The sequence below is a fragment of the Nesoenas mayeri genome (assembly GCF_963082525.1).
Source record: "Nesoenas mayeri genome assembly, chromosome: 2".
NCBI lineage: Eukaryota > Metazoa > Chordata > Aves > Columbiformes > Columbidae > Nesoenas > Nesoenas mayeri.
The window spans coordinates 144,863,741-144,890,821 of record NC_137543.1 but is presented as its reverse complement, the minus strand read 5'-3'; the positions used below and the strand labels follow the sequence as shown (position 1 = coordinate 144,890,821).

Here is a 27,081-nt window from a genome sequence, read left to right as displayed (position 1 = left end):
ACTATTCCGCTGCTTCCATTGACTGCAGTAGAAACACAAGGAATTTTTTTTATTGAATCTATTTTCAAGACAAAAATTAGAGTCTCTCTGTAACTCTTAAGTAACTCCTTGCTCAAAAACCAACCAACCAACCAAACAAAACCACAAAAAAAGAAAAACAGAAAATGAAGCATTGTATCTCTATTATCTCCTGCTCTCCATAAGATGCAGAAAACAGACCATATAACAAGCCGCAGTAATTGCTTCTATGTGTGGGAATTAAACACGACAGGTGTGGACTCCAGCTACTGAAATCACAAAAGCAAAACAGAAACTGAGAGGATGCGACACTTGAACAACTGTGTTTGGTGCAAAAAATGTTTAAATTTATGAGCAGCTGTATAAGTCTGAGTCAGGGCCCTGAGTGCACCTATTGACCTTCATTGCCCTGAGCAGCCTCACTTGGGAGCACCCTCTGCCCAACACCTCCATTTAAGCTCAGGGAGGGCTCAGTTTAGGTCTTCACCTGAGCTTCCCTGTTTCCCTGAAAATAAAAGCTACCTCTAAAATAAGCCTTAGCATGATTTTTCAGGATTTTTGAGGATGCTCGAAATACAAGCCCTACTTAAAAAATAAGCCCTAGTTACAGTTCATAAGAAAAGTCAATTTAAATACTGTCCAGGCAGCTGTACATGTAAAAAAATAATAAGCTTTGGAGCAAAAATTAATAAGACCCTGTCTTATTAATAAGACCCTGCCTTATTTTGGGGAAAACAGGGTCTGTTGTAGACACACCTGTTTCCAGCACTGTCTCCTGCATACACCTTGGACCTTGTTGTATTCAGCTTGCCTGCAGACCTGTTACTGGCCCTGTCTCCTGGATGGACTCTGTGCCTACATTGTACCTTTCTGGATGTATCTGGTTGATCACTTCAGCTTCTCTGGGACTGCTGATGTGTGTTGTCACCAGCACCTGGCCTTGACCACTGTGCATGGACCCCTTGGGACTGGGCCCCGTCACTGACGGCACTGCCTGGACTGAGATGACCCTTGGCTGCTGGTTTGTCACCTCCCTTATGAGGGAAGGCTGAGGGAGCTGGGTCTTTTTAGCTTGGAGGAGACTGAGGGGTGACCAAATTAATGTTTATAAATATGTAAAGGGTGAGTGTCACGAGGATGGAGCTGGGCTCTTCTCAGTGACAACCAATTATAGGACAAGGGGCAATGGTTACAAACTGGAGGTTCCACTTAAATATGAGAAGAAACTTCCTCACAGTGATGGTGACAGGACACTGGAACAGGCTGCCCAGGGCGGTTGTGGAGTCTCCTTCTCTGGAGACACTCAAAACCTGCCCGGACACATCCGTGTGTAACCTCATCTAGGTGTTCCTGCTCCGGTGGGGGCATTGAACTAAATGATCTTTCGAGGTCCCTTCCAGTCCCTAACATTCTGTGATTCTGTGATTTGTCCGGCCTCATGGAGCAGCCCTGCTCTTGCTGCTCCATCGGGATCTGGTCACCCTGCTGAGCAATCAGCTCATGAACAAAGCAGGACCTGCAGCAGGCAGGTCAGCTTGTATGTTTGAGAAGCTGATGGATGACTTACTGTAAATGCACAGATGTAGGCTCTGCGTTATCTGTGTGTGTTGACCCTGAACAGTGACCACAGTTATCATTAAGGTCCCTCATTACACAAGGGAGGAAAGTGCATGTTGTGCACAACATTTCTGAGGTGGGCAGATGTGCCTTTTGCAGGATGTCATCTATCACTGACCACATCCTCTGTGAAACATTTTGAACGTCTTTTTCTTTTTTTCCTGTGGATATGAATGGAGGAGTGCAGTTTGTAGGTGTTCAATACTTCTGCAGGAGACTGAGCTCTCGGTGCTCGCTGTACGCCCGCTGAAACCTTCGCTCTGCTCACAGCCTGGAGCTCGGTCAGGAGCAGCTGTCCTACCTCAGAGAGCCTGAGCATTCCTAGAGGTCCCTTTATGGGAACTGGAACCTCATATAAATGTTACAAAGCCTGCACAAAGTAACGATGTGTATGATTAAATAAAGATTAGGACGATGGTGGGTTTTGTTTCCCCGAGGGCCTGGAGACAAGCAGGAGGGTGAAAAGCGGTCAGTGGGCAGGGGGCAAGAACGGGCGGACGCTGAGCCGGGTTTCGCCTCCGAAGGACCCTCTCCCATCAGCGAGAGGAGCGACGGCGACCCCCTCTCTTCCCAGCCCTCCCTCGCACCCTCTTCTCCTGCCCCCGCTTGGCTCCCGCCGCTCGACCCGCCCGGGGCCGCCGTCCGGACTCCGGCTTCCTTGCAGCGGCCGCGCAGGCGCGAGCCCGGGGTGCTGGGGGAGCATGCGCAGTGCGCGGCAGGAACCGAAACTCCGCCGCCGTTCCCGCGCCGGCCGCGGGGGCGGGGCGCGGCGGCGCGCGGTGCGTGGCGGGCGGCGGCTCCCTGCGGGGGGGCGGGGGGGCAGAGGGGCGGGGCCGCGGCGCGCGAGCGGGGCCATTTCAGCGCGCGGCACCGGCAGGCAGGCCGGGATGCGCGCGGCGTCCCGCGGCTGCCCGCCCGCCGCCGGCCGCCTGCCCGCGGGGCTGCGGCGCTGAGGAGCCCCTGCGCTGCTCTCCCGCCCGCCTTCCTTCTCTCTCCCGCCCCTGCCTCCACCGCCGGCTGCGCCATGGCGGCCCCCAGCAGCATCGTGCCCGTCATGGCGAGTAAAACCAAGACTAAGAAAAAGCACTTCGTGGCGCAGAAAGTGAAGTTGTTCCGGGCCAGCGACCCGCTGCTCAGCGTCCTCATGTGGGGGGTCAACCACTCGGTAAGCGCTACGCCTGACTCTGCCGCCTGCCCGCCCCACCGGGGCATCGCCCCCCGGGAGCTGCGGGGGGGGGGAGCGATGCAGCGCGGCTGCGGGGGCACGGGCGGGATCGGGGAGGCACGTGCCACCGGGAGCCGCCCGCCGGTTGTCGCCCTCCGCCCCGGCGGGGGCTGGGACAGCGTCCCCGGGAGCGGTGAGTGCGGGTGGGGGTGCCGGGGGTGCTGCGGCGTCCCGCGGGGGCGATGCGCGCCCGGCTGCCCGGGAGGCGCGGGGCTGCACCGGCCGCGGGGTGCCCGCGGTAGCCTGTGTCCTATCGATCCGCGGTTCCGCTCGCCGGAGAGCACCCGGGTGGTGCCCGTGCGGGGATGGTGCTGCGAGCGGAGCCCGGGCAGCTCCGCTCCTGTCGCCACCCGCGAGCGGGCGTTGCGTAAATGTACTGCGGTTTAAAAAAAAAAAAAAGATACTCAGTTATTAGCGTTTAAGTGGCGAAGTTTTTACCGCCTTCCGTGCAGTTTGCTTAAGCAAGTGTCTATTGACGGCTTTGTGCTCTTGGGGGAGGGGAGGAGGGCCCGTTTTGATGTGGTAGAGCAGCAGAATTGCAACATTTGCGGAGTGCTATATCACCCTGCGGATGACGGGCTGCTCTGTCTTCAGGAGTCCCCGTAACCGGGTGCAGTAACGTCGAATTGCTGCTGTTAAGCGTTAAAATTAAGAGCCTGGTAAAGATGTCACATGGTTGGGGCATTATGAGGCTCAAGTCGCAGCTTTGTTGTCTTTAAATAGCTGTCATGGCAGGTTAAAAGTGTAGAGCCCAAAGATCACCTAAAATCAGGTATCTGGGCACTTAAGCCAAAAACTTGTCTTCTCTTGGTGGTTCAATGTTGGGGTTGTATGGGTTACTTCTTGTTGCCGCTTAAGCATGAATAACTGTCAATGTGCAATTTGAGATTAGGCTACAAATTTTGTAACAGCTTCATTAAACAGGCAAAGCAGCCTGTAGTGTTAACTCAGTGTTCCTTTTATTTCCTGCATGTCCAAACGCTGTGAGGTTTATTCTTTGTGTGCCTTTTGGTAGTCTTTGCTTAAAGCCTGGAGGCTGAGCATCGAGGCTTAGCACTGTTAGATCTGTGCCAAATAGCACAATGCCTGAAGTGATGATCTAGGGGGAAATGCTGTAACTATATGTACCAATATGGTGTGGATGACAGAGAAGCTCTAGTGAGGTTAAATAGCCTGCTTAAGATAGCCCTGTGTGTCGGTAGGAAATGGTGACAAAGGATTTCAAGTTTTCTGTAGGTCAGTTGTAAGCCCTGACATCCTATATCATGAGCTGATAAGAAACGAGATATTTATCTACAAAGCAAAAATATCTGCAGTTGTGGAAGTGTATAATATGCTATTTGCCAGAACTGGGCTTAAATACATTAATTTTTCTTGCTGCTTTTGTAGTGCATTATTATTTATTTGTAGTGCATTATTATTTATTTAGTGCAGCATTATTCATAGAAAAATGCCAAAATGGGCCTCCTTAATGAAAGAAAGCAAGCTGATAATTACAGGGTGAGAGACTTCTGCCGAATGGCAGTGTGCTAGCTGTCTCCCTGGGGAGAGAGAGGGAGAAGGTCTCTGATGAGAACGCAGATCTTCCTGTTGCAACAGCATGTTGCTACATGTGTTCGTACTGGAAATACCACTACTTTCAGAAGAAAGTCCTCTCTGGTGCTGTGCAAATAACAACGAAGTAAATAGTGACAAACACAACACTGTATATGACTCCTGTGATCATGTGCTACTGTGGTGTACGTAGCTGTTTCCCTTAGAAAACGTATTAAATCAGCATACTGGTTCATGCACATAAATATAAAAATTGTAGACTAAAGTCCTTTCATTGGGGAGGCTCAAAGAGCAAACTCAGCAATATAGTAGGCTCAGAGAAATGCAGCTTTGTGTTCATATCAAGATGATGGTTGTGGGTGTGAGTATCTGCTGCATGCTCTGCAAATATTGTTCTATTTCTTTACCCTGATGCAAGGTGTAATCATGAATAATGCTTTGGGCCTCATGGAAGCAAAATCCCTCCGAATGAGTGAGCATGAAAAAAGTAAGTTAATAGAATGTGTCCAAGTCTAAACATCTGTGGCTAAGGAAAGCACTGAAGTATTGCAGACTCCTCTGTTAGATGGTTACCCTGATTGTAATGCTTGATGTGGCACTGTCCAACAAATGAGAATAAGTGTTCAGTGTGTTTGGACTCTATCAGAAAGAAGAGTTTCTCATGGGAGAAATACAAATTATGTGCATGGATTCATTAAGAACAGGAATTGAGGATCCTTAAGTTTGTTAGCAGAATAAACAGAAATCTATAAGAAAAGGTTAGACTAGGAGATGAACATAGTCAATGATGATGGTAATTAAATTAACTTAGACCATAGTAGTAGTCTGAAAAATCATATTTAAGACTGCTTCCAGTGTGATGTGTATCCATTAATGAGACAACAGCAGTCTCTGAGTCTTAGTAACTGTCTTGAAGTACATATGTATGGAAGTGGTGAAGCTGAGATGCAGCTTCCACATTTCTAACAAGATGCAGCATATATTGGAAGGAAGCACTTGATGAAGATAAAAAGGGAATAGCAGATTTTTCTGTAGCCTTTTAAACTTTTTGATGTTGGGGTCAAAATACTGCTATACATGATAGCTGAGTTTTAGAGGATTTTAAGATTTTTAAATTGAATGTGTGAAGAAGCTCCATCTAAAGAAAAAGTTAAAAGAACTGTTCTCTTAACTGTCCTGTCCTAGGGCAGAATGTGGCTCTGTTGTGCTTTAACCCCAGCTGGTAAATAAGCCCCACACAGCCACTCATTCCCCCTGTTCCCCCAGCTGATGGGATGGGGGAAAGAGTCAGAAGAGTAAAAATGAGAACTCATGGGTTCAGGTAAAAACAGTTTAATAGGTAAAGCAAAAGCTGTGCATGCAAGCAAAGCACAACAAGGAATTCCATCACTCCTTCTCATCAGCAGGCAAGTGTTCAGCCATCTCCAGGAAAGCTGGTCTCCATCACAAGTAACCCAAACTTGGGAAGACAAACACCATAACTCTGAATGTTTCCCTTTCTTTTTTTCCCCCAGCTTTATATACTGAGCATGATGTCTTATGGGATGGAATATTCTTTTGGTCAGTTGTCCCAGCTGTGTCCCTTCCCAACTTCTTGTGCACCCCCAGCCCACTCGCTGGTGGGACAGAGTGAGAAGCAGAAAAGACCTTGACTCTCTCTCAGCAGCAACTGAAACATCCCTGCATTATCAACACTGTTTCCAGCACAAAACCAAAATGTAGCTCCACAATAGCTACCATGAAGACTCTAAAAAGGGAGATCTTGAGCACTGGTGTCACAAAGCAGTTGAACTTATGTGAGTTCTTAATAGGAAAAAATCTGCAGGGAGGTAGCTGTTACCCAAGGATCTTTATAAATTCTGCCCCATTCAAGAAGCTGTAAGCAAATTGCTTTGGTGTTCTCAGTTGTTTAGGTAGAAGTAGAGAGATACCTAATGTAAAATCCTGCTTGGTAATTCAGTCAAATTCATTAGTACCTTAGAAGGGCATGTGAGGGGAGAACATGTGAATATTACCCAAATATCTTAAGCAGTGAGCGAATAGGTGTTCTCATTCAGAGCTGTAAATTAATTTCTTGGTATGCTGAAATATGCTGTTGAATGAAACTTTCTGGTAAGTGAAATGGAAAGCAATGATGTCCTCCTTTGTAGGTAAGGTAACACTGACTTGTAGCAGCAAAGACAAATTGCCCTGTGTGCTTGGATCTTGCAAGCATCTGCATCATGGAGAGTTGATTTTTATCTTGGTCTTTTAGCCTGTGTCAAAAATAATCTGGATGTGCTACTGAAACAAATACTTAAACTTAGTGGTTAGTGTGACTTTAAACCATATTTTTAGCTACTTAACATAATGGTAATAATATTTCATTTACAACTGATATGGTAAATAGCATCCATGTTCTTACCTCTATGTTGTCACTGCTGGTGGATTTCTAGTAACTGTGGGATGTAACTTTTTGCCTAATGCTTTTGGAAGTAATTCTCCCTTTGTTTTCTGTGCCAAAAACAAAAGCCAGGCATTTTGTGTTTTCTGCAGCTTCTGATGATCATCCTAGGCACAATGATGGTGAGTCTGCTCTCACTCGTGTTGGTTGTCTGCTTCTGTTAGAAGCTGCTTAGGAAAGCTGGGAATTTGTAGGGAACTAGGCTTAACATCCTTCAAAACATATCACTCCTAAAAGATGGAAGGAAATTAATAGAAGTAGGGGGTTTTGTAACTAATTTTGACACAAAGAATGAACTGCTGCAGACCTCACCTACTGAGCTAACCAATAAATTAAATATATTTAGGATAAGAGAGTGAATGCCTAGTGAAGCTATTGAGCATATTGTACAAGTTAAAAAAAAAACAAAACAAAACACAACAACAACAAAAACACAAAACACCACCACCAACAAAAAAAACCCCAACAAAACAAACAAAAACCAACAAAAAAACAACCAACCAAAAAAACCTCCTCCCACCCAGCCCCTGGAATCTGTAATCGCCATCTGTTTCTTGGATGATTACAAGCTGATCTAAAAATTTAGCAGCGCCTGACTTCTCAGTGGCACTTGCTGCCTAATAAGCAAGTGGAACAACAAGAATACATGAATCAAATTACTTTCTCCCTCTAGCATGTTGCAGAGTACATCAGAAAGAGTGTACTTTCCATGGGTGAAGGATTCAACAGATAATATACTCCACAGCCTCTTTCAGCTGCTCACAGGAGGCACCGTGAGCCTCATGCTACTGTTGCACTCTCAGCTGTAGTCTGCCCTGATCTTTTTAACCGAACTGGAACAACACAAGGACACAGCAACAAAAGGAGTGAGAGCCCCGGGACTCCTGTCAACCAGTGTAACTCCTGTATTCATTCACTGTTAAAGTGAGGGGAGGGGGGGAAAGCACAAGTAAACACATCTTTCACTCTCATAGGTACTGGGATATATGTGATCACATTAGGAAAGCTTCTGTATCTTTACAGAAAGCCATAAAATGTGTATGTTCTTCGCAGTTTTTTCTTTTTTTCTTAGCTAGCATATTTGTCTTTTCCTGTTACAAACTTTTATCCAGAAAAATACACAAATAGCTCACTTAATCATGCCTGTCCGTATGTTTTAACATGGCACACAAGAGCTTGTTAAGTAGATGTGTACCCTCTTGGTTTATGGTATAAATTGAGCTCCTCAGTACTGACTTATCTAACATTTCTCCTAAGATCATCTTATTCTGAAACATTTTACATTTCAGAAAATGACACTGAAGGGACCTTAATGAGTAGATCATTAGAAAGATAAAGCCTAAAATAACTAAAAGCTAGGTTATTCCCTATGAAGTAAAAACTATTGACTTATGTTTATGGTCAGTTTCTTTTAAAGAGAGAAAGAAAGAAAATCCATTAAAACAAACCCACAGCTCTTAAGTTACAGGAGTTTAACTTCTGGGTCTGTATTTTTAATATACACCTAAATGATGATAAGACCAGTGATGTTCTGAGGATGTGGAACTGTAATGTTGACTCTTGGCATTGGCTGTCAGCACAATAGGTTGGTTGGAAACTGCCTGAGAAGGGGAGGGCCACTCATCAGCTGTGTTGTCAACTGTGTTGCTAGTATTTGCATTTAATGCAGAACATCACTACTGCAGTTATGCTCTAAGTGGCTTTTCAAAATGACTGAGACAAAGCAAAACTAAGGTTACTGATCTTAGAGTTAAGATACATAACAGTGAGCTTGTGAGAAACTGAACAAATAAAAAAAATTAACTCATTAATTGTTTAATGGTGGTGGTGGTAGACTACATGGGAGAAGGCTCTTTCTAAGAAGCAGGAAGATGTCTTAAAATGCATTGATTACAGCAAAGCAGGTAACAAAGCAATTAAAACTATTTCAGAAAGTCAGCTGGGCACTCAGCCCAGATGTTTGTATATAGAAGGAAGTAGAACGGGAAGAGCTATTTATTGAAAACGTGTTTCTTTTTTTGGGTGTCAGGCTCTATGTACTGCAAAAATTAATTTGATACTGCTTTTGTGACTGAGTGGGTGAACTAGTGAAAACACATTTAAATACTTATTATGGTTAGGTTAAAGGTAGTAACCATTCCCGTGTTAAATACAAATGGGAGTGGTATTTAACTTCTTTCTCTGATCTGTTGAAAGGGACACATACAATAGCTTCTGTTAGGGATGAGAAGGGAAGGGCTATGAAAAGAGCTCTGACAGGAGTTTCAAAGCTACTTTCTGTAATTTTTTCTGCTTTACAAGATAAGATGATGCAAAGGCAAAAAGATTTTTTTTTTTGCTTATAGGTTTTTGCAACTGAATTTCATTAACCACAGGGGGGAGGGCTGGACAGTGTTCAGCAAAGCAAACAGGTGGTGCAAATTTGTTTTGCTGACTCAGTCATCTTATTTGAGTATCCTGCACCAGATGAGTTAAAGAAAAGTCTCTAGGGGGTTATTTTCAAATTCCTTGCTCATTAAAGCAGACAGTTGCGTTATGCCCATTGGCCAGACTCTGCTAGATGCTTATTTTCCTCTTGTAGTTTGAGGGTGGCAAACTTTGATATAACTGACTCATCCCATTCTGCAGTTCCTGCTGTACAGTCCTGTCTTCTGCTCTTCCTTGGAAACATCTTGTGCCCTAGGGTTCTGTAGACTAGCTGTACATTATGCAACTTTGTGACAACTATAGAGTAAGGTGAAACTACCTGTTATTTACTGATCCTCAATGTAATCTTGCCAGAGTGAAGTGCTCAATTAGAGTTGTAGCTGTGTTGGCTTACAGGTATCTTGACTTGTTTAAATGTTAGTCATCTTTGAACCATGAGGTTTTAAAGGTTTAAAAGAAGCACAAGTTCATCTTTATACTGTCTTTTTTAAGTGATTGAGTGCTGTTGTGGGTAATGGACTCCAGTATGAATTCATTATTTTGTTTACTCCCAAGGCCTATTTCCATGTTTGCTTTTTTTTTTTTTCCACTCTTGATGCTTACTGTCTAGATGTCTGACAAACACCCTCATTTTTACTGTTAGTAGAGCACATGTTTGCACTTAGAAAAATAGCTGAAGCAGTCTAAGAAATTGCTGCCTTGGCTATGGGATGGTAATGACAAACATGGTTAGTTTTCATGGTCTGCGTCCTGATGTGTGGTGAAATGGGTTAGCTTTGAATTGTTGAGATGGTAACTTCTTGCATGTGGTTTGCTATGTGAACATCTGTCTTATGATCTTCCTATAGAGCCTGAGCTGTTCTATAATAAGTTAATTAGTTTTGTGTTGAGAGATTGCTTAATAAGAGTGTTGTGAAAATTGTTTGAAGTAGCTGAATGCTGTAGTGATGGATGTCACAAACTGAGAAGAAAACATTAGCTTTATCTTCAAAGAGCAGGGCTGAATAGTTTGCAGTAGAAATACTGATGGCCATACACCTTTTAGAGTACTTATTTTTCATCAGACTTAGTGAACAACTGACTTGCGCACAGAGGCAAAGTAATTAGTCTAATCCAGCTCTTTTGTGTGCATTGCAAGTTCCCAAGGCAACCTTAATATTCTTAACACAGCTGTGAGTATATTCATAATCCTTTAGGTTGTAAGACAAAACTGAAAAAAATCACTTTCCCTTATGTGGCATAATTAGAAAGGCTGTGGAGCTCCTTGGTGAGGCTGTGACTTACAGAACCACTTTGCAGCTGCCTGAGTGAACTGGTTTAATCTTTCACTTTTCCCAGTCTTCTTCTTGGTGTCTCAGTCATATACTGTCTCACATATGTGCTATTTGTGTGTCTGTATTTTATCCATCAAGTCTCTGACATTCCAGTCTTCCTGGTCAATGAGTTCAGCCATATCTGTTTTCCTTATCAGTAGTTACCCAGCTCCAAAGTAATAATCCAGCAAAAATAATACATTTTTAGGAGTTTTTAGATGGACCATAATTCATTGAAGTTCACTGTCCAGCCACGCAAACAGTTGTGCCAGCACAAAGAGTGTGGAGTTGGTGCAAAAGCAGAAAATATGGAAATGCTGGTTTAAGCTAACATAAGGTTAGTCAAACCACAGCATCCATAATACTGAAGCCAACTAAAGCTGGGGCTGCGGGATTTGGTTCTGCTCTCTCTGGCACTGATCTGATCCTGTGGTACATTCATTTGGGGACATGCACTAGAGGAAAAACTAATGCAGAAGAGTGAGGCCTGTATCTAGTGGAGTGCCTCAGGGGTCGGTGCTGGGACCAGTACTAGTCAATATATTCCTCAAAGACTTGGATGAGGGAATAGAGTGCACTATCAGCAAGTTTGCTGATAACACTAAGCTGGGAGGAGTGGCTGAGACACCAGAAGGCTGTGCTGCCATCCAGCGAGACCTGGACAGGCTGGAGAGTTGGGCAGGGAAAAAAATAATTAAATATAACAAGGGAAAGGGTGGAGTTTTGCATCTGGGTAGGAACAACCCCAGGTTCCAGTTAAGTTGGGGAATGACTCATTAGAGAGCAGCGTAATGGGAAGAGACCTGGGGGTCCTGGTGGACAGCAGGATGACCATGAGCCAGCACTGTGCCCTTGTGGCCGGGAAGGCCAATGGCATCCTGGGGTGTATTAGAAGCAGGGTGGGTGGTTAGTAGGTCAAGAGAGGTTCTTTCTCCTCTACTCTGCCCTAGTGAGACCACACCTGGAATCTTGTGTCCAGTTCTGGGCCCCTCAGTTCAAGAAGGACAGGGAACTGCTGGAGAGGGTCCAGCGCAGGGCAACCAAGATGATTAAGGGAGTGGAGCATCTCCCTTATGAGGAAAGGCTGAGGGAGCTGGGGCTCTTTAGTTTGGAGGAGTCTGATGGGTGGTGTCATTAATGTTTATGAAGGGTGAGTGTTAGGAGGATGGAGCCAGGCTCTTCTCGGTGACAACCAATGGGAAGACAAGGGGTAATGGGTTCAAACTGAAACACAAGAGGTCCCACTTAAATTTGAAAAGAAACTTCTCAGTGAGGGTGCCAGAGCACTGGAACAGGCTGCCCAGGGAGGTTGTGGAGTCCCCTCCTCTGGAGATATTCAAAACCCACCTGAATGCACTCCTGTGTAACTTCACCTAGTAGATGTTCCTGCTCTGATGGGGAGATTGGACTAGATGATCTTTCGAGGTCCCTTCCAATCCCTAACATTCTGTGATTCTGTGACTAGGGTTGAGTTTTTATACCACAATGGACCATACCCACAAATGTCAGTCCTGCTGTAAAAGAGGAGCTGCAAACACACTGCAAGGAGAGTGGACGGAAGAAGCTAATGTATGTGCACTGTAAGGTGAGATTTTTATAGTTCCTTAGGACAGCTGGAGAGACTTGATAGCTCACTGTACTCTGACCAGTGATCTATCTACAGCTCAGCTTCATGTTTGGAAGCCTCAAGTTACACATAGTAAAAAACAAAAAACAAAACAAACAAAAAACTAAACAAACAAAACAAAACAAAAAAACCAAAAACAAAACAAACCACACTTAAGTAGAGATCTCTCCCTGCAGATTCTGCACTTCCAACATGGAGGCCTTTGTCAGCAGTTGTGACCTTTTGAAATAGTAATGTATTTTGTAACAAACAGAACTGTCTATATGGTACCGGCTGGTTTCTGGTCATCTGTTCAGTTTTGGTCTTTGGAACGTGCTGAACCATCTAATCTCAATTTGCCTATCCAGATAGAGAGTAAATGTCTTCACAGAAGTTGCAATGGCTTCCTAGGGGCTGAAACTTTTGAAGTTGCTTTTAGAGGTAAATGCTAACATTTGGAAGACCTTCTAAAGAGCAGTAATTCTTGAGTAATTGTACCTTAAATGTTCTCTTGTGGGATATCAAGCATTAGGCTGTAGCAGTCACCTACTTTTGTAGGCTGTGTTTGTATGTGTGGTGTTTGGTTGTTTTTTGTTGTTGTTTTGGTGGTGTTTTTTGTTTTGGGGGGAGGAAGGGGAAAATACACAACTTGGTTAGCCTGAAACCAGTCAAAAGAAATCAGCTTATTAACTTTTTTTATACTGAACTGAAACTAAGCAATATCTGATTAGGTTGTGTTGCCAGGCCTCAATTATGTTATTAAACTAATAGTTCTGATACAATGCCCTTCATCTGTGGGATGTTCTATTGCAAAGTAGGCTTAAAGCTGTTTTGCAAAGTATAGTTCTGCTTTGATTGTGTTGCCCAGTGTTTTGTAGACCCTTGCCAGGATTTTTTTAGGTACCAAAACCTTTTTTGGTACAACAGGTTCTGATGTTGCAGTCTTGCTGGTTGTAATTGTTCAGTGTACTTGTTTTCTCTCATGTAAGTTCTCTGTATTTAGAGGGTATTTATTGGTGATGTGGTATGGCCTTCATCATGGTTTGGGTTCTGGATGATTATAAAACTTTCTGGAGGAGCTCAGAGAGAAATACTCTTCAAGTAGGTAATTGTCAGGGCCTTTAGAGCATGCAAATCTGATATATTAGGATTGTCTGGTGCTGAGCAAAAATCAGAAGACTGACATAACAAAAGCAATGTTGCTAATCTCTGAGCTTCCTGCTTCAGTCTTTCTGTTTTGATCAGAATTTACAGCTAGTTTTGGGAGACCAAAAATTGCAAAATATCTAAGACTTGGAAAGCAGTCGAGTGATAAATGGGATATCTGTTTTTAGATCCTAATACTGAATTTTACTTTTTAAAAATAAAGGCCTAATGGTACAAAAGGTTACTCTTGGCTTCTATGTAATTCTGAAAACAGTTGCACAAACGCTTGCATTCAGGGTAGCAGTTCTAAAATTTGTGCCTATTTAATTGAGTATCCTTTCTTAATGAAGTATGCATGGTCTTCTTTTGCAGATAATGAAAATAATTACTAAGATGCTGTTTGGGTAGATCTCTCTTCTCTGGAGTTTGTTCTTATATACTGTTCTGTTTCTAGGGGATTTCTGTACCTTTTCCAATCCTGAAAGAAAAATGTGATCTCTTCTAGAGTTGATCAAACAGCCTATATAAAGATAGTATGTAATCAGCTCTTGGTTCATAATGTACATATCTGAGACTGCTTGGTCGAAGTAGTGATAATATTTAAAGGCTTATCCTTGAAATAAATTTATTTTTACAGTGGGTCCTTGAAGAGGAAGTACTTATCAACACATTCTGTCTCAGTTGGCTGTTCTAAAGAGCTGGTTGTGTTTCTGGGAAAGATAGCAGTCTCAAACAAGCTGACTTCACTGGAAAGCCCATACCCAACTGCCGCCTCCTCATCACCGCAAACTTGCATTTGGAGGACTCGGAACTGACTCACTCGCACTGACGTGCAGTGTCAGATGCTGCAGCTCAGCACCACCCTCTTGTGCAGCAGCTTGGGGCTGATGCAAACTAGGGTTTCCCTGCTGATCTTGATGTTTTCCCCCCTCTGGTGATAATAAGGTTAGCAGAGGAGGTACCGAAGAGAGATTTTGCTGGTATAATTATTCTTCAAGGTCTTAAGCAGAATTGTCAGATTAGTGAGTTTTCAGTCTGACTCATGATTCATTTGTTGTCTGTGATATGTAAACCAGCCTTCTCCTGTGCTTGCACAGTGGATGGGACCAAAGAAACAAGAAAAGCTTTCTGGTTATTCCCCAGACCCACAGAAGACAAGTGGTAAAACTTATTTAGAGAAACACAATCTTAGTGTTTGTTAACAAATATAACAAATACTGTACCTGCTTGCAGGCAGAAAGCACTGCAGCCACTGTTTTCAGAACCTCTTGCTCATTTCTATGGATGCAGGGAGTTCCTGATATAGCAGTTTCTCCAGCTATTATTTTGGGCTTCAGCTGATTCAACAATGCTGCTTTCTCTTTTCTACCTACAGCTGCAGGCAGCTGTAGCTGGTTATTTCGTTTGAGTGAGCAATGACCTTCGGGCTGTGTTGGCTCAGGGATGTTAATAGGGTTCAGATGTCTCTGGGCTCACAGAATTGTGCACTCCTCATCCCTCCCCAGCTCCTTCTGTTGCAGTACATCAATGCAGAACATTATTGAAATGTTGAATCTTGCTAGTGCTCTACACCTTTTTTTTTTTGGTGGGAGTGGTGTGAGGTTTTTTTTCCTTTTGCACCACATCTCCCACTAGCTGTTGTCAGAGTTTTTCCTCACACACAGCAATTAACTGTGGTTTGTATGGGTGGTTTTATATCACTTTTAAAGCTAATTGCTCTTCAGATGTAATTTTTGTACTTGCTGAATCTTTCACAGAAGGTATATTGCAAATTTCTCCTTTGAAGATGTCATTTGGTAGGAGACTTCTTAATATTCCTGTCTTGTTGAGGAAATCTCTCAGGCTTTCATATTTAAGTCATCAACTTTTTCATTTTCCTATGAAAGACTTCCTAAGGTTTTCTGGTTGAATGTGACTTGCTTCACAATTAAGGGCTCAGCACCGAAGAATTTACTGGAAGAGCATGAAGGTAGTGGTTCTCCTGCATGATGTCTTGGTCACCTGAAAGGTGAAGGTCCACTGGGATGTAAAGGGTTGTGACTCTTACAGTGTGCTTGTTCTTACTAACTTATCTGGAGTGGTGTACCTGAGGTCTTGTTCACACCATTATAAATACCCTTAAAATGCTGAGACTCTTCTTTCCTGAAAGGCCATGTTTGTAACTATTTTACAGTAAAATGTATGTATTGATGAGTAGTTTGGAGGGTGTGTCTTTGTGCTGCTGGAGTGTCTAAACCATCCTTAGTCACTTGGCATGTAAAAATACTTGCTTATCTACATGTCTTAAGGGCTCTTAGGGGCAGGAAAGCATTCCTGTTGTTTGGCTTTGTCACAGGATAGCATATTGATCTTGTGGCAGCACAATGCATAACAAGTTTGGAAATTAAGTTTAAGAACAGAGGGAGTTGAGAGATATAGAAATAAGAGTTGCTGACAGACAGTACTTCAGCCACTTAAATAGCTGTTGCTATATGTGTATATTTCCTTCAATAGCAAGGCTAAAAGTTATTTTAAACTACATTCATGGTTTAAGGGAGTATGTGTTACTTTGATTTAAACTATCACATTTTAATTTCACTTTTTAAACAATGTGTGTTCCAAATACTATGGAGCATATACAAAGCTTTGCTCTGTGATTCTGATACACCCCATTTTTTCAATTCCAGATTGCAATATGGGCTAATAGTAGTTGTCTGGGTAGTCATGTTTTTCCCTCTTCTCAGATGCTTAATGTGCCAAATATTTTAAATGGAATTCAGTGGGTTATAATAATATATGGTATTTAGCTCATGAAAATGATATCTTGGTTGTTGAAAAGTATTTAGTCCAGGAATGCTAAATCTTGTTATAGCATTATTGTTGATGCAGTTATGCCATACAGTAATATCTCTACAATTTGTGCCAAACTTCTTAACTGTTCTTTGAAAAAATGGAAAAATAAATTCCAATTAGTTGTACCCAAGTTTTTGGATATATCTAATGGCTTAGAGCTTGAGGTAGGGTGGACAAGAGGATCCAGTCCCTTCTTCTGCATTTGATGTTATTTGGGATTGTTTTGCCAAACTGGGGCTTCACAGACTTTTTTTTTTTCCCTGACAAACCAGGAAGGAAAATGCTCAGCTTTTAGATTTCTTGAATATAGAATAAACAATGTGCAGTGAGTCACAGCACTACCACTGCATGACTGAGGGGAGCTTGCAATTTTTTAATGTTTGTGTTACTTTTTTTTAATAGAAATAGACTAGTCAAAAGATTAGTATTGTTGAATTTTACTGTGTCTCCCAGGATGGAACAGCTGATTCCTGCCTATAATTAACCTATTGCTTTGTGAAGTGTTTTCTAAAGCCTTGATCCTGTGCATTTACATAGATTTGCTTAAGTAATGCAGGGAGGAAAGTGCTCTGGAGAATCTGACTGGAGCTTCTGGTGGACTTGGCAGGATTTGTTATTGCATTAATTACCTGTTTCGTATCTCCCTCTATGAGCAGACACCTTTGCAGTTACTTTGGAAAAGGCATATGAAATGAAACAGTGATAGAAATGCAGCTGAATGAATCCAGCCTGGAGCTCTGCTCCTAGGTTAGTCACACTGACCTAGGTTATAGACAGTGAAATCAGCTCTTAAAGGTGTACAGGGTGATGGATCAGCTAGAGGTGCTTATGTGGATATCTAAGGTTTTGGAAAGATAATTGCCACCAAAAATTGGAATTAAGCAAAAAGTAGTGCAAGATAGCTTCCAAGCTGTGTTCAGCTAACACTCAGTGGAAACTCTCCACAAACTTGTTAATCATCTTTAACTACCCAGGCTGTGACTCAATAGTTGCATTGCTTTATTGGAAATACAAAATATTGTCTTTGTGAATATAAACATCTTTTACACAAGTGACATTTTCCTTGACACAGCTCTGACAGTGAAACTGAAGGCATTTAATCATGTTAACTTTCCACAGTGATCTACTAATGAACTATTTCAATTATTTATTAGCTTTTTTTCCCCTTCCAAGGGGTACTTAAGGTCAGGAAGTGTGGAATAACTAACCTGCAGCCAGTAGTGCTGCAGTGTAATGACTTTGCTCCTAAAGATTTCCAGATATCTAAAGCTGACATTTCACTTTCCCTCCCTCCATCTGGAAGAGGAAGAGCGTTTCCTAAAACAGAGGGGAATTTTGTTTGGGCGTTTATGTGGTTTAGGACAGAGTTAAGTTTCTCTGATTTCTGGCCAAGTCGTTAAATGAAGGCATGGCTTCATCATCAGGGTGGGCAAATGTGATGGAACATCAATGCAAAGGGGTGGTCCTGCCTAAAACCTTGCCTGGGCATAGAAGACCCCCTCTGCCACCAGTGCTGCTGTAGTCAGCCAGGTCAGCCTTGTGTCCTGCCGAAAACTAGCCCTCTCTGGAGGCAGGGAGGGAGGAGCAGAAAGGACAGGGATGGGATGTAAAGTGCTCTTGGTTAAATTAATGTGTAAAATTACTTCTCCACGTGGCCTGTAGCTAGTGGGCAGGAGAGCACATGAGGAGCTAGGCTGTGTGATTACTTACTGCAGAGGAATGGCTAAGGCTCAATCTAAGCAGTGAAACAGATCCTCCTCTGGGCTGTATTGGTTTGTCTCCCTCACAGAGGCTAATGGCTCTGAAATGTGGAAGGTGTTAATTCTAGTGGTGATCAAGAGGAGAAGCAATAGAGGAAAAAGTAAAATCTCTTAAGCTGCTGCTTGAAATTTCTGCTGGTATAGGCTTTACCAACACTTATGAGAATAAGTGAGTTTATTCTTGAGCTTATTCTCTAGCAACAGGCACCAAATTGTCTGATCATGTCTCATCTAATTAGCTTCACCCCTCTTAACACTTAATCAATATTACACTTTCTATGTTGTGAAAAGAAACAGTAAAATCTGAGACTGATATTGCCAGTTTAAATACCAGTCTCTTATTAGAAATGATTTTCAGGTGTACTTGCAGCAAATGCTAGCCAACTGAAAAAAAAAAAGGTAAAGGGAATGAAGGTGTAGTCTCTGCATGGGATTTTGTAAAAAACAAAACAAAAAAACCAAAAAAACCCACACCCACAAACAAACAGAACACAAAACAAGCAAGCAAAACCACACCAAAAAACAAAAACCAAGCAACCCACCACCCACACCGCATTTTTTAAAACAGGTAGTCTCTACTCATAGTAATTTTTGAGGATATTGGAAATGCTGCTGTTTGTACTAGTGGGAGACACTGACACTGGGCTAAGTCTATTGCTGAACCTGAAAATGAATGTATTAAACTTAATCCACTTTAGTATTCTATCTTTTATGCTGTGGGTTTTGCAGCAAGTGATAAAGAAACCTCAGCAAACTGTTTTACTGTATCTTTGTCAAGAAATAGGGAAGTTATTTTACTTTTTCAGCTAGTCCGCTGAGGGTCCTTCCTGGCATTATGTGGGACTATGGACGGTCTTATTTACATAAAATAAATTGTATCACTTTTTTCCATGCTTAGAGTATCTTCTATTTTTGAATGTGCATCACTTACAACTCTGAGGCTGTGTCTCTTTCCAGTCTAACTTTGTGTCTACATCTTTCCTCTTAAGGGCAATTCATGCTTCCTCTGAATAACAATTTTTGATAGGTAATGCTATATTAGCTTGTTTACATCTACTTGTATTTAGGGAATTTGATTATATGCTCTCAGTAGGAGTCTTGGAAGGCACAACTTTAACTTGTGGTTCAATTTGAGATTTTATTTCACTTTTACCTTCTTTCAGTGGCAGTTGTTGTTGTTCTTGGTCCTATTCTTTCCTTTTCACCATCCTCAGTATTGCACACTTGGTCAAGCTGTTTAACTTTTCAATTCAGAAGGAAAAATATATTTTTAGGGAGGAGAAGGAGATACTGATAGGAAATTAAGTATTAAGGTTTTGGTGGGATCTGACCGGTACCAGAGCCAGTGCAAAAGGGAAAGGCAGAATGTACCTGGCAGGTTGCAGGGAGTAGTGGGGCAATGAGTCTGCCCCCCAAGCTATTTGGTTTAGTGTCTTGTATCCCTTCAGCCTCATTCTTCTTTCAGTTTTAATTTTATTCATATTGGGTATACTTGCAAACTCTTGCAGCAGTACTAGTCTACAGCTGTCTTGAGCAAGCAGGTATAGTATTTATGTGGGCAAAAAGTGTAAGAGGACCCTACTCAAAATTATGTACTTTTTTCTTTGCAGCCACAGTGCACTGCTGTGTGTTTTATATGGTACATCTAGTAGTTAACTGGCTTGTTGAAAACCCCGTTGCTTCTGCATCTACTGCTGTCCAACACACAATTTTAATTTGTGTCTTTGTTCCAAGGCTGACATAAGTCTCTTCTCTCTGCCACTATAATAAACCACGTGCTTCAAATTCAAGTGGTTTCTTCCCTGAGTGATATTTCTTTTTTTATGTGGTCTTTTTACTAGACTATGTCCCATCATCACAAATTGCAGCAAATCAGCAGGACTACCTGTGGCATAAGGTAAAGGGATAAATAACTCTGATCAAGCCCTTCTTAGCTGTGTCTGTGGCTTTAATAAAAGGAGGCACATTTCCTACTGCTTAGTTTATGCTGGCTCTAGTATTTGTCTGATCATCCAGTAAATCAGTTCAGCTTGCTGAAAGACCAGATACTAATCTGGCAAACACTGTGTTTTGGGCTTTTTTTGTTCTCATTTTTGCTGGGTTCATGGGCTGAATTGACTTGCTGATTGAAGGGATTGGTAGAGAGGGGAAGAGAAGGCAAGACTGTTCCCACTTGCCAAGTAGCAAACCATGTAATTCAGCTCAGCTGTGAAGTAAAAGGCTGGAAACCCACAGCCTGAGCTGATCTAACTGCTGGCTAGTGGTTGGGTCGGTCTCCACCAGCTGAGCTCAACAAAAGGTCTATCAAATGCCAGAGAAGTGGGAGGCTGGATCTGGCTGACAAGCTGGCTTAGCCACACAGCTACTGTTAGAGATGATGATGAGCAAAATTAACACTATAGTGCTGTGTTGCATTGTACAGTAGTCTTTTGGGTTTGTAGCAGTCATTCTGACAATGAATATTTTCACTTTCTTATGCTGTTTGGCTTCTATACATTAAATGTGATACCTGTCAATACTTATGTACTAATGTGCTTTTAAGACCGGTTATATGTGAGTTACCATGAATCCACTTTGCAAATATTCTAGCTCTTCCTTTAATGATGACAGGCCTCAGTGTGGGCTTGAGGAATCTTCAGAGTTGAGTTGACTACACATAGGACATGTGAATCAAATAGTTCCAGAGTGTTCTGGACCTGCTGCTGGACCAGATTTTTGTGTGGTTTTGTGCTGAGGTGGTATTGTTTCTTCTCTGCTTCCCTTTCTACAGTTGTTTCTGCAAGAGTTGTTTCAGTCATGGTTATCTACCTCAACTTTTTTTTTCATAACCTGGATGTTCTCTGATACCTTAGATCAACAAAATGCTGACATATGAAGGTCTTCAGAGAGAATTTTGACTGCATGCTTTTGCAGATCTCCTTGAGAGATGTTCATCGACAAACAAAGTTGTGGAGTGTAACCAGCTTATCTCATTTTGATATTGTATCATAAAGACTTTTAGTTACTGTGATTGGCTTTAACACTTCCTCCTCCTTTCAGCATTTTCTGCACAATGCTGTTGTAGGTGTTATGTATTAGTGCATGTCATGACTCCTATAAGCAGTAGATTTAAATGAGGTTTTTTGACAAAAATTGTTACTTGGCTCTGGCATACTTGTAGATAGCACTGATAAATGTTTGGAGACTTTCATTTTCATAGATTACATTTCATACTTGAATTCAAATCTTGGATGCTAGCTATAGTTTGTATTGTGTCACTAGTGCTTTGCTTTCCCATGGTTCAAGAAGCCTGGAAATGTAAAGGTTAGTAGCATCTTTGCAAAAGATACCAAACATATTTGAAATTTAAGTGACATTAAGTGTGTCTGACTGTGTACATCTGTAAAATGCAAATGTATTGGTGGGGAAGTAGATGCTACTTTTTGTATGTGCAACAAAAGAAAACTGTAAATACTGTACCAAAAGTGGAGAATGGCATATTGGAATACATCCGTGTAATTTCAGGGGACTTAAAACACAATCAGCAGTCTTGGCAGGTGGCCAAGGGCACAGGCGGCTTCTGGAACTCTTCCAGCCACTAATGGAGTGTGGATTCTGATTAAATTTAACTGTGGTCACTGTGTCTTGGTCTGCTTGTTTCTCTAAGTGTTAAAATGTATGCTTTTCTAATGATTAATATTTCATTTAAAAATCTATTTTAATACTCAAAGGCAGCTGTACAGTATCCTCATGACATGGATCTTTCCTATATGTATAAGCACAGTAAAGATTGAAACACCAGAGTTATGTGAGAGGAAGCTGTCTACTACATCACATTTTCTAGGGCTCTACTATAAAAACTAGCTGTTCTAAAAGCTTGAAAATATTTTTGTGTTGGCAGCCTCAAATCTTCCCAAGAAACACTGCTGCATTACTTATATGAAGTCTGTTCTATTGTTGAGATAATTAACTGGTTAAAAAAATCTAATGCATCAGAATTGTGGTGTGGTGGATGGGGCCTTTGATAAGACTTCAGGCTTGTAGTTTGGATACAACAGCCTTGCCTGTTCAGCTGTTTTACTGCAGCTGGAATGGATGCAAAGAAATGGAAGGATAGAGTGATTCCTCATGCTTCAAGATATGTTGCTGTAGGGAGGAACATATTAAAGCAAGTGGTAGGATGAATGTATTCCTTCAATTTGATTTTGAAGAAGTGGGGCATTTATCAAATGTCAGACCCCAGAGAATAAATGCATAAAAATTACTAGGCTAATGTCAAAGACAAGTCTAGTTCTGCAAGTGTGTTCCTGTTAAAATACTTAAAAATGCTTTTTACTTTGATACCATAACTAGTTTGGGAGAATGGGAAAGTAGATTACTGTACCATTTATGAGTGCTGGTATGATTAAATGGAGTAGGTAGCTATATATCGGATTAGTTCAGCTCTCCATGTCAAGTACATTAGGTTTGTGTGTGTGATGGTTTTGTGCGTTCATAGTTCGGTTTTATGTGGCGTTTTTGGTTTTTTGTGGGGTTTTTTTTGGTGTATTATGTGTTTGTCATGTTAAGGAGTCAATCTAATTGAATTCCATAGCAATAAAAGGTGAAGTTTCCAGCCAGATCTGGAAAACATCTTGGACAATTGATGCAAAAACATAACTGCATGAGTGTCTGTGAAAATGGTTATGCCTCATTAAACTTCCTGTAAAGAATTGTTGATGAGAAGCCTTCAAATAAGCTGTATCTGTAAGAAGTAGAAATCACCGATCTGAATGATTTGAGAAACTCTTTAGTTTCTTGTTTCATAGCTGTTTTTGTTCCCAATTATTAATATAGCATTTTGCAATACAGTGATGTAACTGCAGTCATATCATATAGATAGCTTTTAGTATCTTTGAACTGCCTTTGTCATTTCTTCAGTATTGTTAAATTCTGCAATAAAATTTATGATGTTGTCGTGTGCTATTACATATGTATTTTGTTATAATAAAGGTCTGTGAATTTTAAATCACAGAATGGTCAGGGTTGGAAGGGACCTCTGGAGATCTAGTCCAACCTACCTGCTAAAGCCTGTTCACCAGAGCAGATCACACAGGAATGTGTCCAAGTGGGTCTTGAATGTCTCCAGAGAAGGAGACTCCACAACCTCTCTGGGCAGCCTGTTCCAGTGCTCTGGCACCCTCAAAGGAAAAAAGTTTCTCCTCATTCAGATGGAACCTCCTGTGCTTTAGTCTGTGCCCATTGCCCCTTATCCTATCACTGGGAACCACTGAAAGGAGTCTGGTCCTGTCCTCTTTATGGGTCCAATTCATTGCTGCATTTCTCTCTCCAGTCTTGCCTTCAGTCCTTGCAGCAGTTTCCAGTTAGCCTGAGAATTGTTGGAGGTAAATAGGCTGAAGTCTACTTATGTATAGTGAGGCTTCAAAGTTCCTGCTCAACTTCATTATGTTTCTGATGAGATTCCATCAATACTTACCACATTGTATCTTTAAACAAGAATCCTGTGTCTTTGCTGTGCATGTGGTTTTTCTTATGCTGAAGGTATGAAGCAAGGCTGCATAGAGAGGGGAGGCTGTTACATGCAGAGTAGTATCTTTATGGAAATGGGAATGCGTATTGTGCAGAGGAGCTAAAAAAAATCATATTGAGACTAAGGCAATTAAAACTAAGGTGGAAGTTAAGGGAAGTAAAAACAGGGAGTTGTATTCTGTCCATCACTGAAAAAGCCCATAAGGTTAAGTGGCTTGTTAGTTATGATGAGGTGAGTATTACAGATACATGTATTTCAAGATGTTTTAAGGCCAATGTTATACTTTCAGTCTGAAGAAGTATTCAATATTTCCAAGACAAGTGTGAATGTCAGTGTTGGATGTTAAATATGCCAAGTACTGTAATCTTATTTTTAACACTGATGTTTTGGAGGAAGACTAATGAAATAAAAATCAAATTTATTTTTAGTATTTCTGAACCTCTATTGTGCCTTCTGGGTAAATCAAGGTCTTGCCTTCACACTCTGGAACTACAAGGTAAACTGTTTTGAAGTGCATTGGCTTTGTTATAAGTACCATTGTTATAGAAAGTGATGAGAACTAATTCTATAGCTAATGCAAATTTAATGTTGTGGTGTAAATTACAGATATTCTTATCTCTCTGAAGTGATGCACAGCTTGTGGGTAGGAAAATGAATCAAATTAAGACTGCATGACACTGTTCAGGTATTTCTAGTTCTTGTGCTGAACAATAATAAAGTCCACAAGTTTTGTTTTATTATTTGAATGTAACTATAGGGGTTTTTTATGTAAAGGCCTTATGTAGTGACATGTAAGTATCATCTATTGTATAGTGTGTGTATGATACACATGAACTAACACCTAAAAGAGTGAAAGACAGCTGTGCTTCTATGTAGTTGCTGTATTATTTTTTTGGAGGAGAGTTTCACTTTCCTGTCAAATAGGAATTGACCCTTTTGAAGCTGTCATCATGTGTCAGATAAATCTAACAGGTCCCTGAGCAGATATCACAAAGCTAGCACTGGGAAGAAGCAGCCAAGTATGTATTTAAGATAATTTTCTACTTCTTAACTGAATACAGTTTCTTAATGTGAATCTGATCATTAAGATTGTGGTTTTGTATTTGTGGTGTGTTGTTGTTTGGTTTGTGATTGTTTTGTTGTGGGTTTTTTTTTGTTTTTTGTGGTGTTTTTGTTGTGTGTGTGCGTGTTTTGTTTTGGGTTTGTGGTTTTTTTTTTTTTGGTTGGTTTGGTTTTTGGTTTGATCCTGGATTTAACGCCTATCTTGCAAACATAACTTGAAGAGACTTACCTCTCCCCCTCATTACAGCACCAACCCAAAAGATAGCTTGAAGTTTCTGTGAGACAGTGAGCACTTCAGCTTTTGGAACACCTTCTGTTCCTACGTGTTCTGCTGTCAGTGTCTGTGAAGAGTTGTTCTTCAGTGTCTGTGTATAGTCCAATACCTTTTGGAAAACCATTGGTTTGCATGAATCAGAGAATTGGGTTGGTTCTACTCTTTCCTTTCTCAAATGCACCAAAAAGAAGTTTCATGCCTGGCTCACAGTCTGGGTTCTGCTTTCCCTTACTATGGAAGTCACTACAGGCCAGGGGTGGAAGTACCACCAGCTTATTTACAGTGGTAGTTGGAAGAAGAAAGCTTCATAGAGAAATATCTTTAATGTATGGGTATTTCCAGCTTGCTTTATAATATCAAAAGACTTGAGTTTGGCCTGATCAGAGCATTCGTGCCTGGAGAAAAGGAGGCTGAGGGGAGACCTTCTTGTTTTCTACAGCTACCTGGAAGGAGGTTGCACCATGGGGGGTGTTGGTCTCTTCTCCAAAGTAATAAGTGATAGGACAAAACAGCCTCAAGTTGTACCAGAGGAGGTTTAGATTGGATATTAGGAAAAAGTTCTCCATGGAAAAGGGTTGTGAAGCATTGGAGCAGGCTGCCCAGGGAAGTGGTGGAGTCACCATCCCTTCAGGTGTTTAGAAGCCATGTATGTACATGTGGTGCTTAGGGACGTGGTTCAGTGGTAGAGTTGGCAGCATTAGGTCAACAGTCAAACTCTACAATATTAAAGGTCTTTTTCAACCTAAATGATTTTGTTTTAAAGGATACTTACTACAATTGTTTCTTCACTGATGTGACATGAAAGCAAGGTGAGTTTGAGCACAGAAAATACATGAAAGGAAAGTGATATTCTGCAGCAAGTGGCTTAATGTCTATAGCATGCACGTGTATATCTGGATACTCTTACTCCAGATTGTTTCAACTTGATCATAAATGCAACGTATAAGTATGTTTTCCTATACTTATGGAAATTCTTAAGACATATTTAGTTATTTCAGGAAATCCATTGTCTTCCCCCATTCCCACCTTTTAGCAAATATTGGAAAAGACATGTATTGAGCTATGTCCCTTCCTTCTGTTTGGGGGATAAGGGGTTTGGGGAAAGAGATAGGAAGGGTCTACTTAAAAAGAAGGAAAAAACACAAACCCCAAAACTTTGGCCATAAAGTGTAGCTTTCTCTTAGCTGTTGCAGTTGGTTTCCCCATGCACTGAGTAATTCTTGGCCTTATGAATGTTCCATAAGGGCTGGAGTTTTTCCTCTGTGCTGAGATCTGTAGGTTTTTGCAGTTATTTGACTTGTGAGAATGCCAGCATATATAGTTGTGTTGAAATAAACACTCTATTATGCATGTCAGGTTTCTGCTTGATGAGTTGAAATAGCTACTATAACCCTGAAAGGCTTACTGAAAATTAATTCCTCCTTGCTGTGGTGTGTGGAACATGCAGTTAAAAGTAATATTGCTTTTATAAGGCATCTAAAGTAAGAGTTTTTATAAATAACTTTTTACAAGGGCTACACCAAAAATGAAATGTTGAGCTATATTCTTTTCTACAGTATATCTATAAAGCTTTTTGTATTGTCCCAACAAGAATATAGCAGTACCACCTATATCTATGACATTTACTGTCTGTTGCTTGCATCCAGTTAGTGTGTGTATCTGACTAAAACAAAAACATTAAGTAACTTGCCTATCATCAGTTTTAGTCATAAACCAGCATCGTATTGTTTACCTAAAGTACTGATTTATGCAATATATCCACAGATTACTCAAACTACATTGAATTTATCTGTTTTAAATAATGGCAGCAGAAATTCCTGAGGCACATGGGCACTTGAACTGCACATTGTGTATATGAGACAATGCATACGAAAGGATCAGGTTCAAGATAAGCAATCATTGTGTACTTGAAGTGAAAATTTATGCTAGTGCTCTTGTATCTTATTCCACAACTGTAAATTCATCTGTATGTGAAAGCAGACATGTGCTTAGCCTATCTGCAAAAACTTTTTAATATAAATGTGATAGCATTGAGATAACGTTAGTGTGTAACTAATTGTATCTTTGAGCACAAATGCACTGTTCTGTCCTGTCATCTCTTCTTTGAAAACATGTTTCTTAGATTAATCTTGTTTCTGTTTAAACCCTTTTTGAAGCCTTTTAAACTGAACCTTGATTTAGTATGTGTGCCACCTATGATCAATGTAAAGACACTGTCCTCCTGTTCAGAGCAGTTCACAAGTAACAAGCTACTGTCATGTACTTGTTTCCTGTAACAGTCAGTGTTTGTAAACA

The 27,081-nt window shown here is 41.3% G+C and overlaps 1 protein-coding gene across 4 annotated transcripts in view; it reads left to right on the top strand.

Moving 5' to 3' along the window:
• Positions 1 to 2,471: 2,471 nt before the first annotated feature.
• The window catches only part of PIP4K2A (phosphatidylinositol-5-phosphate 4-kinase type 2 alpha), a 118,230-nt gene continuing 93,620 nt past the window's right edge, over positions 2,472 to 27,081 (top strand). For 2 of the 4 annotated variants that reach the window (XM_080338579.1, XM_080338576.1), the window contains exon 1: positions 2,472 to 2,800. In XM_080338579.1, the coding sequence (XP_080194705.1) occupies positions 2,660 to 2,800 (141 nt within the window). In that variant the 5' untranslated portion in view covers positions 2,472 to 2,659. Of the gene's footprint in view, positions 2,801 to 6,925; positions 6,980 to 23,878; positions 23,947 to 27,081 lie in introns of all 4 variants that reach the window. The other 2 variants (XM_080338575.1, XM_080338577.1) reach the window with 2 other exon arrangements.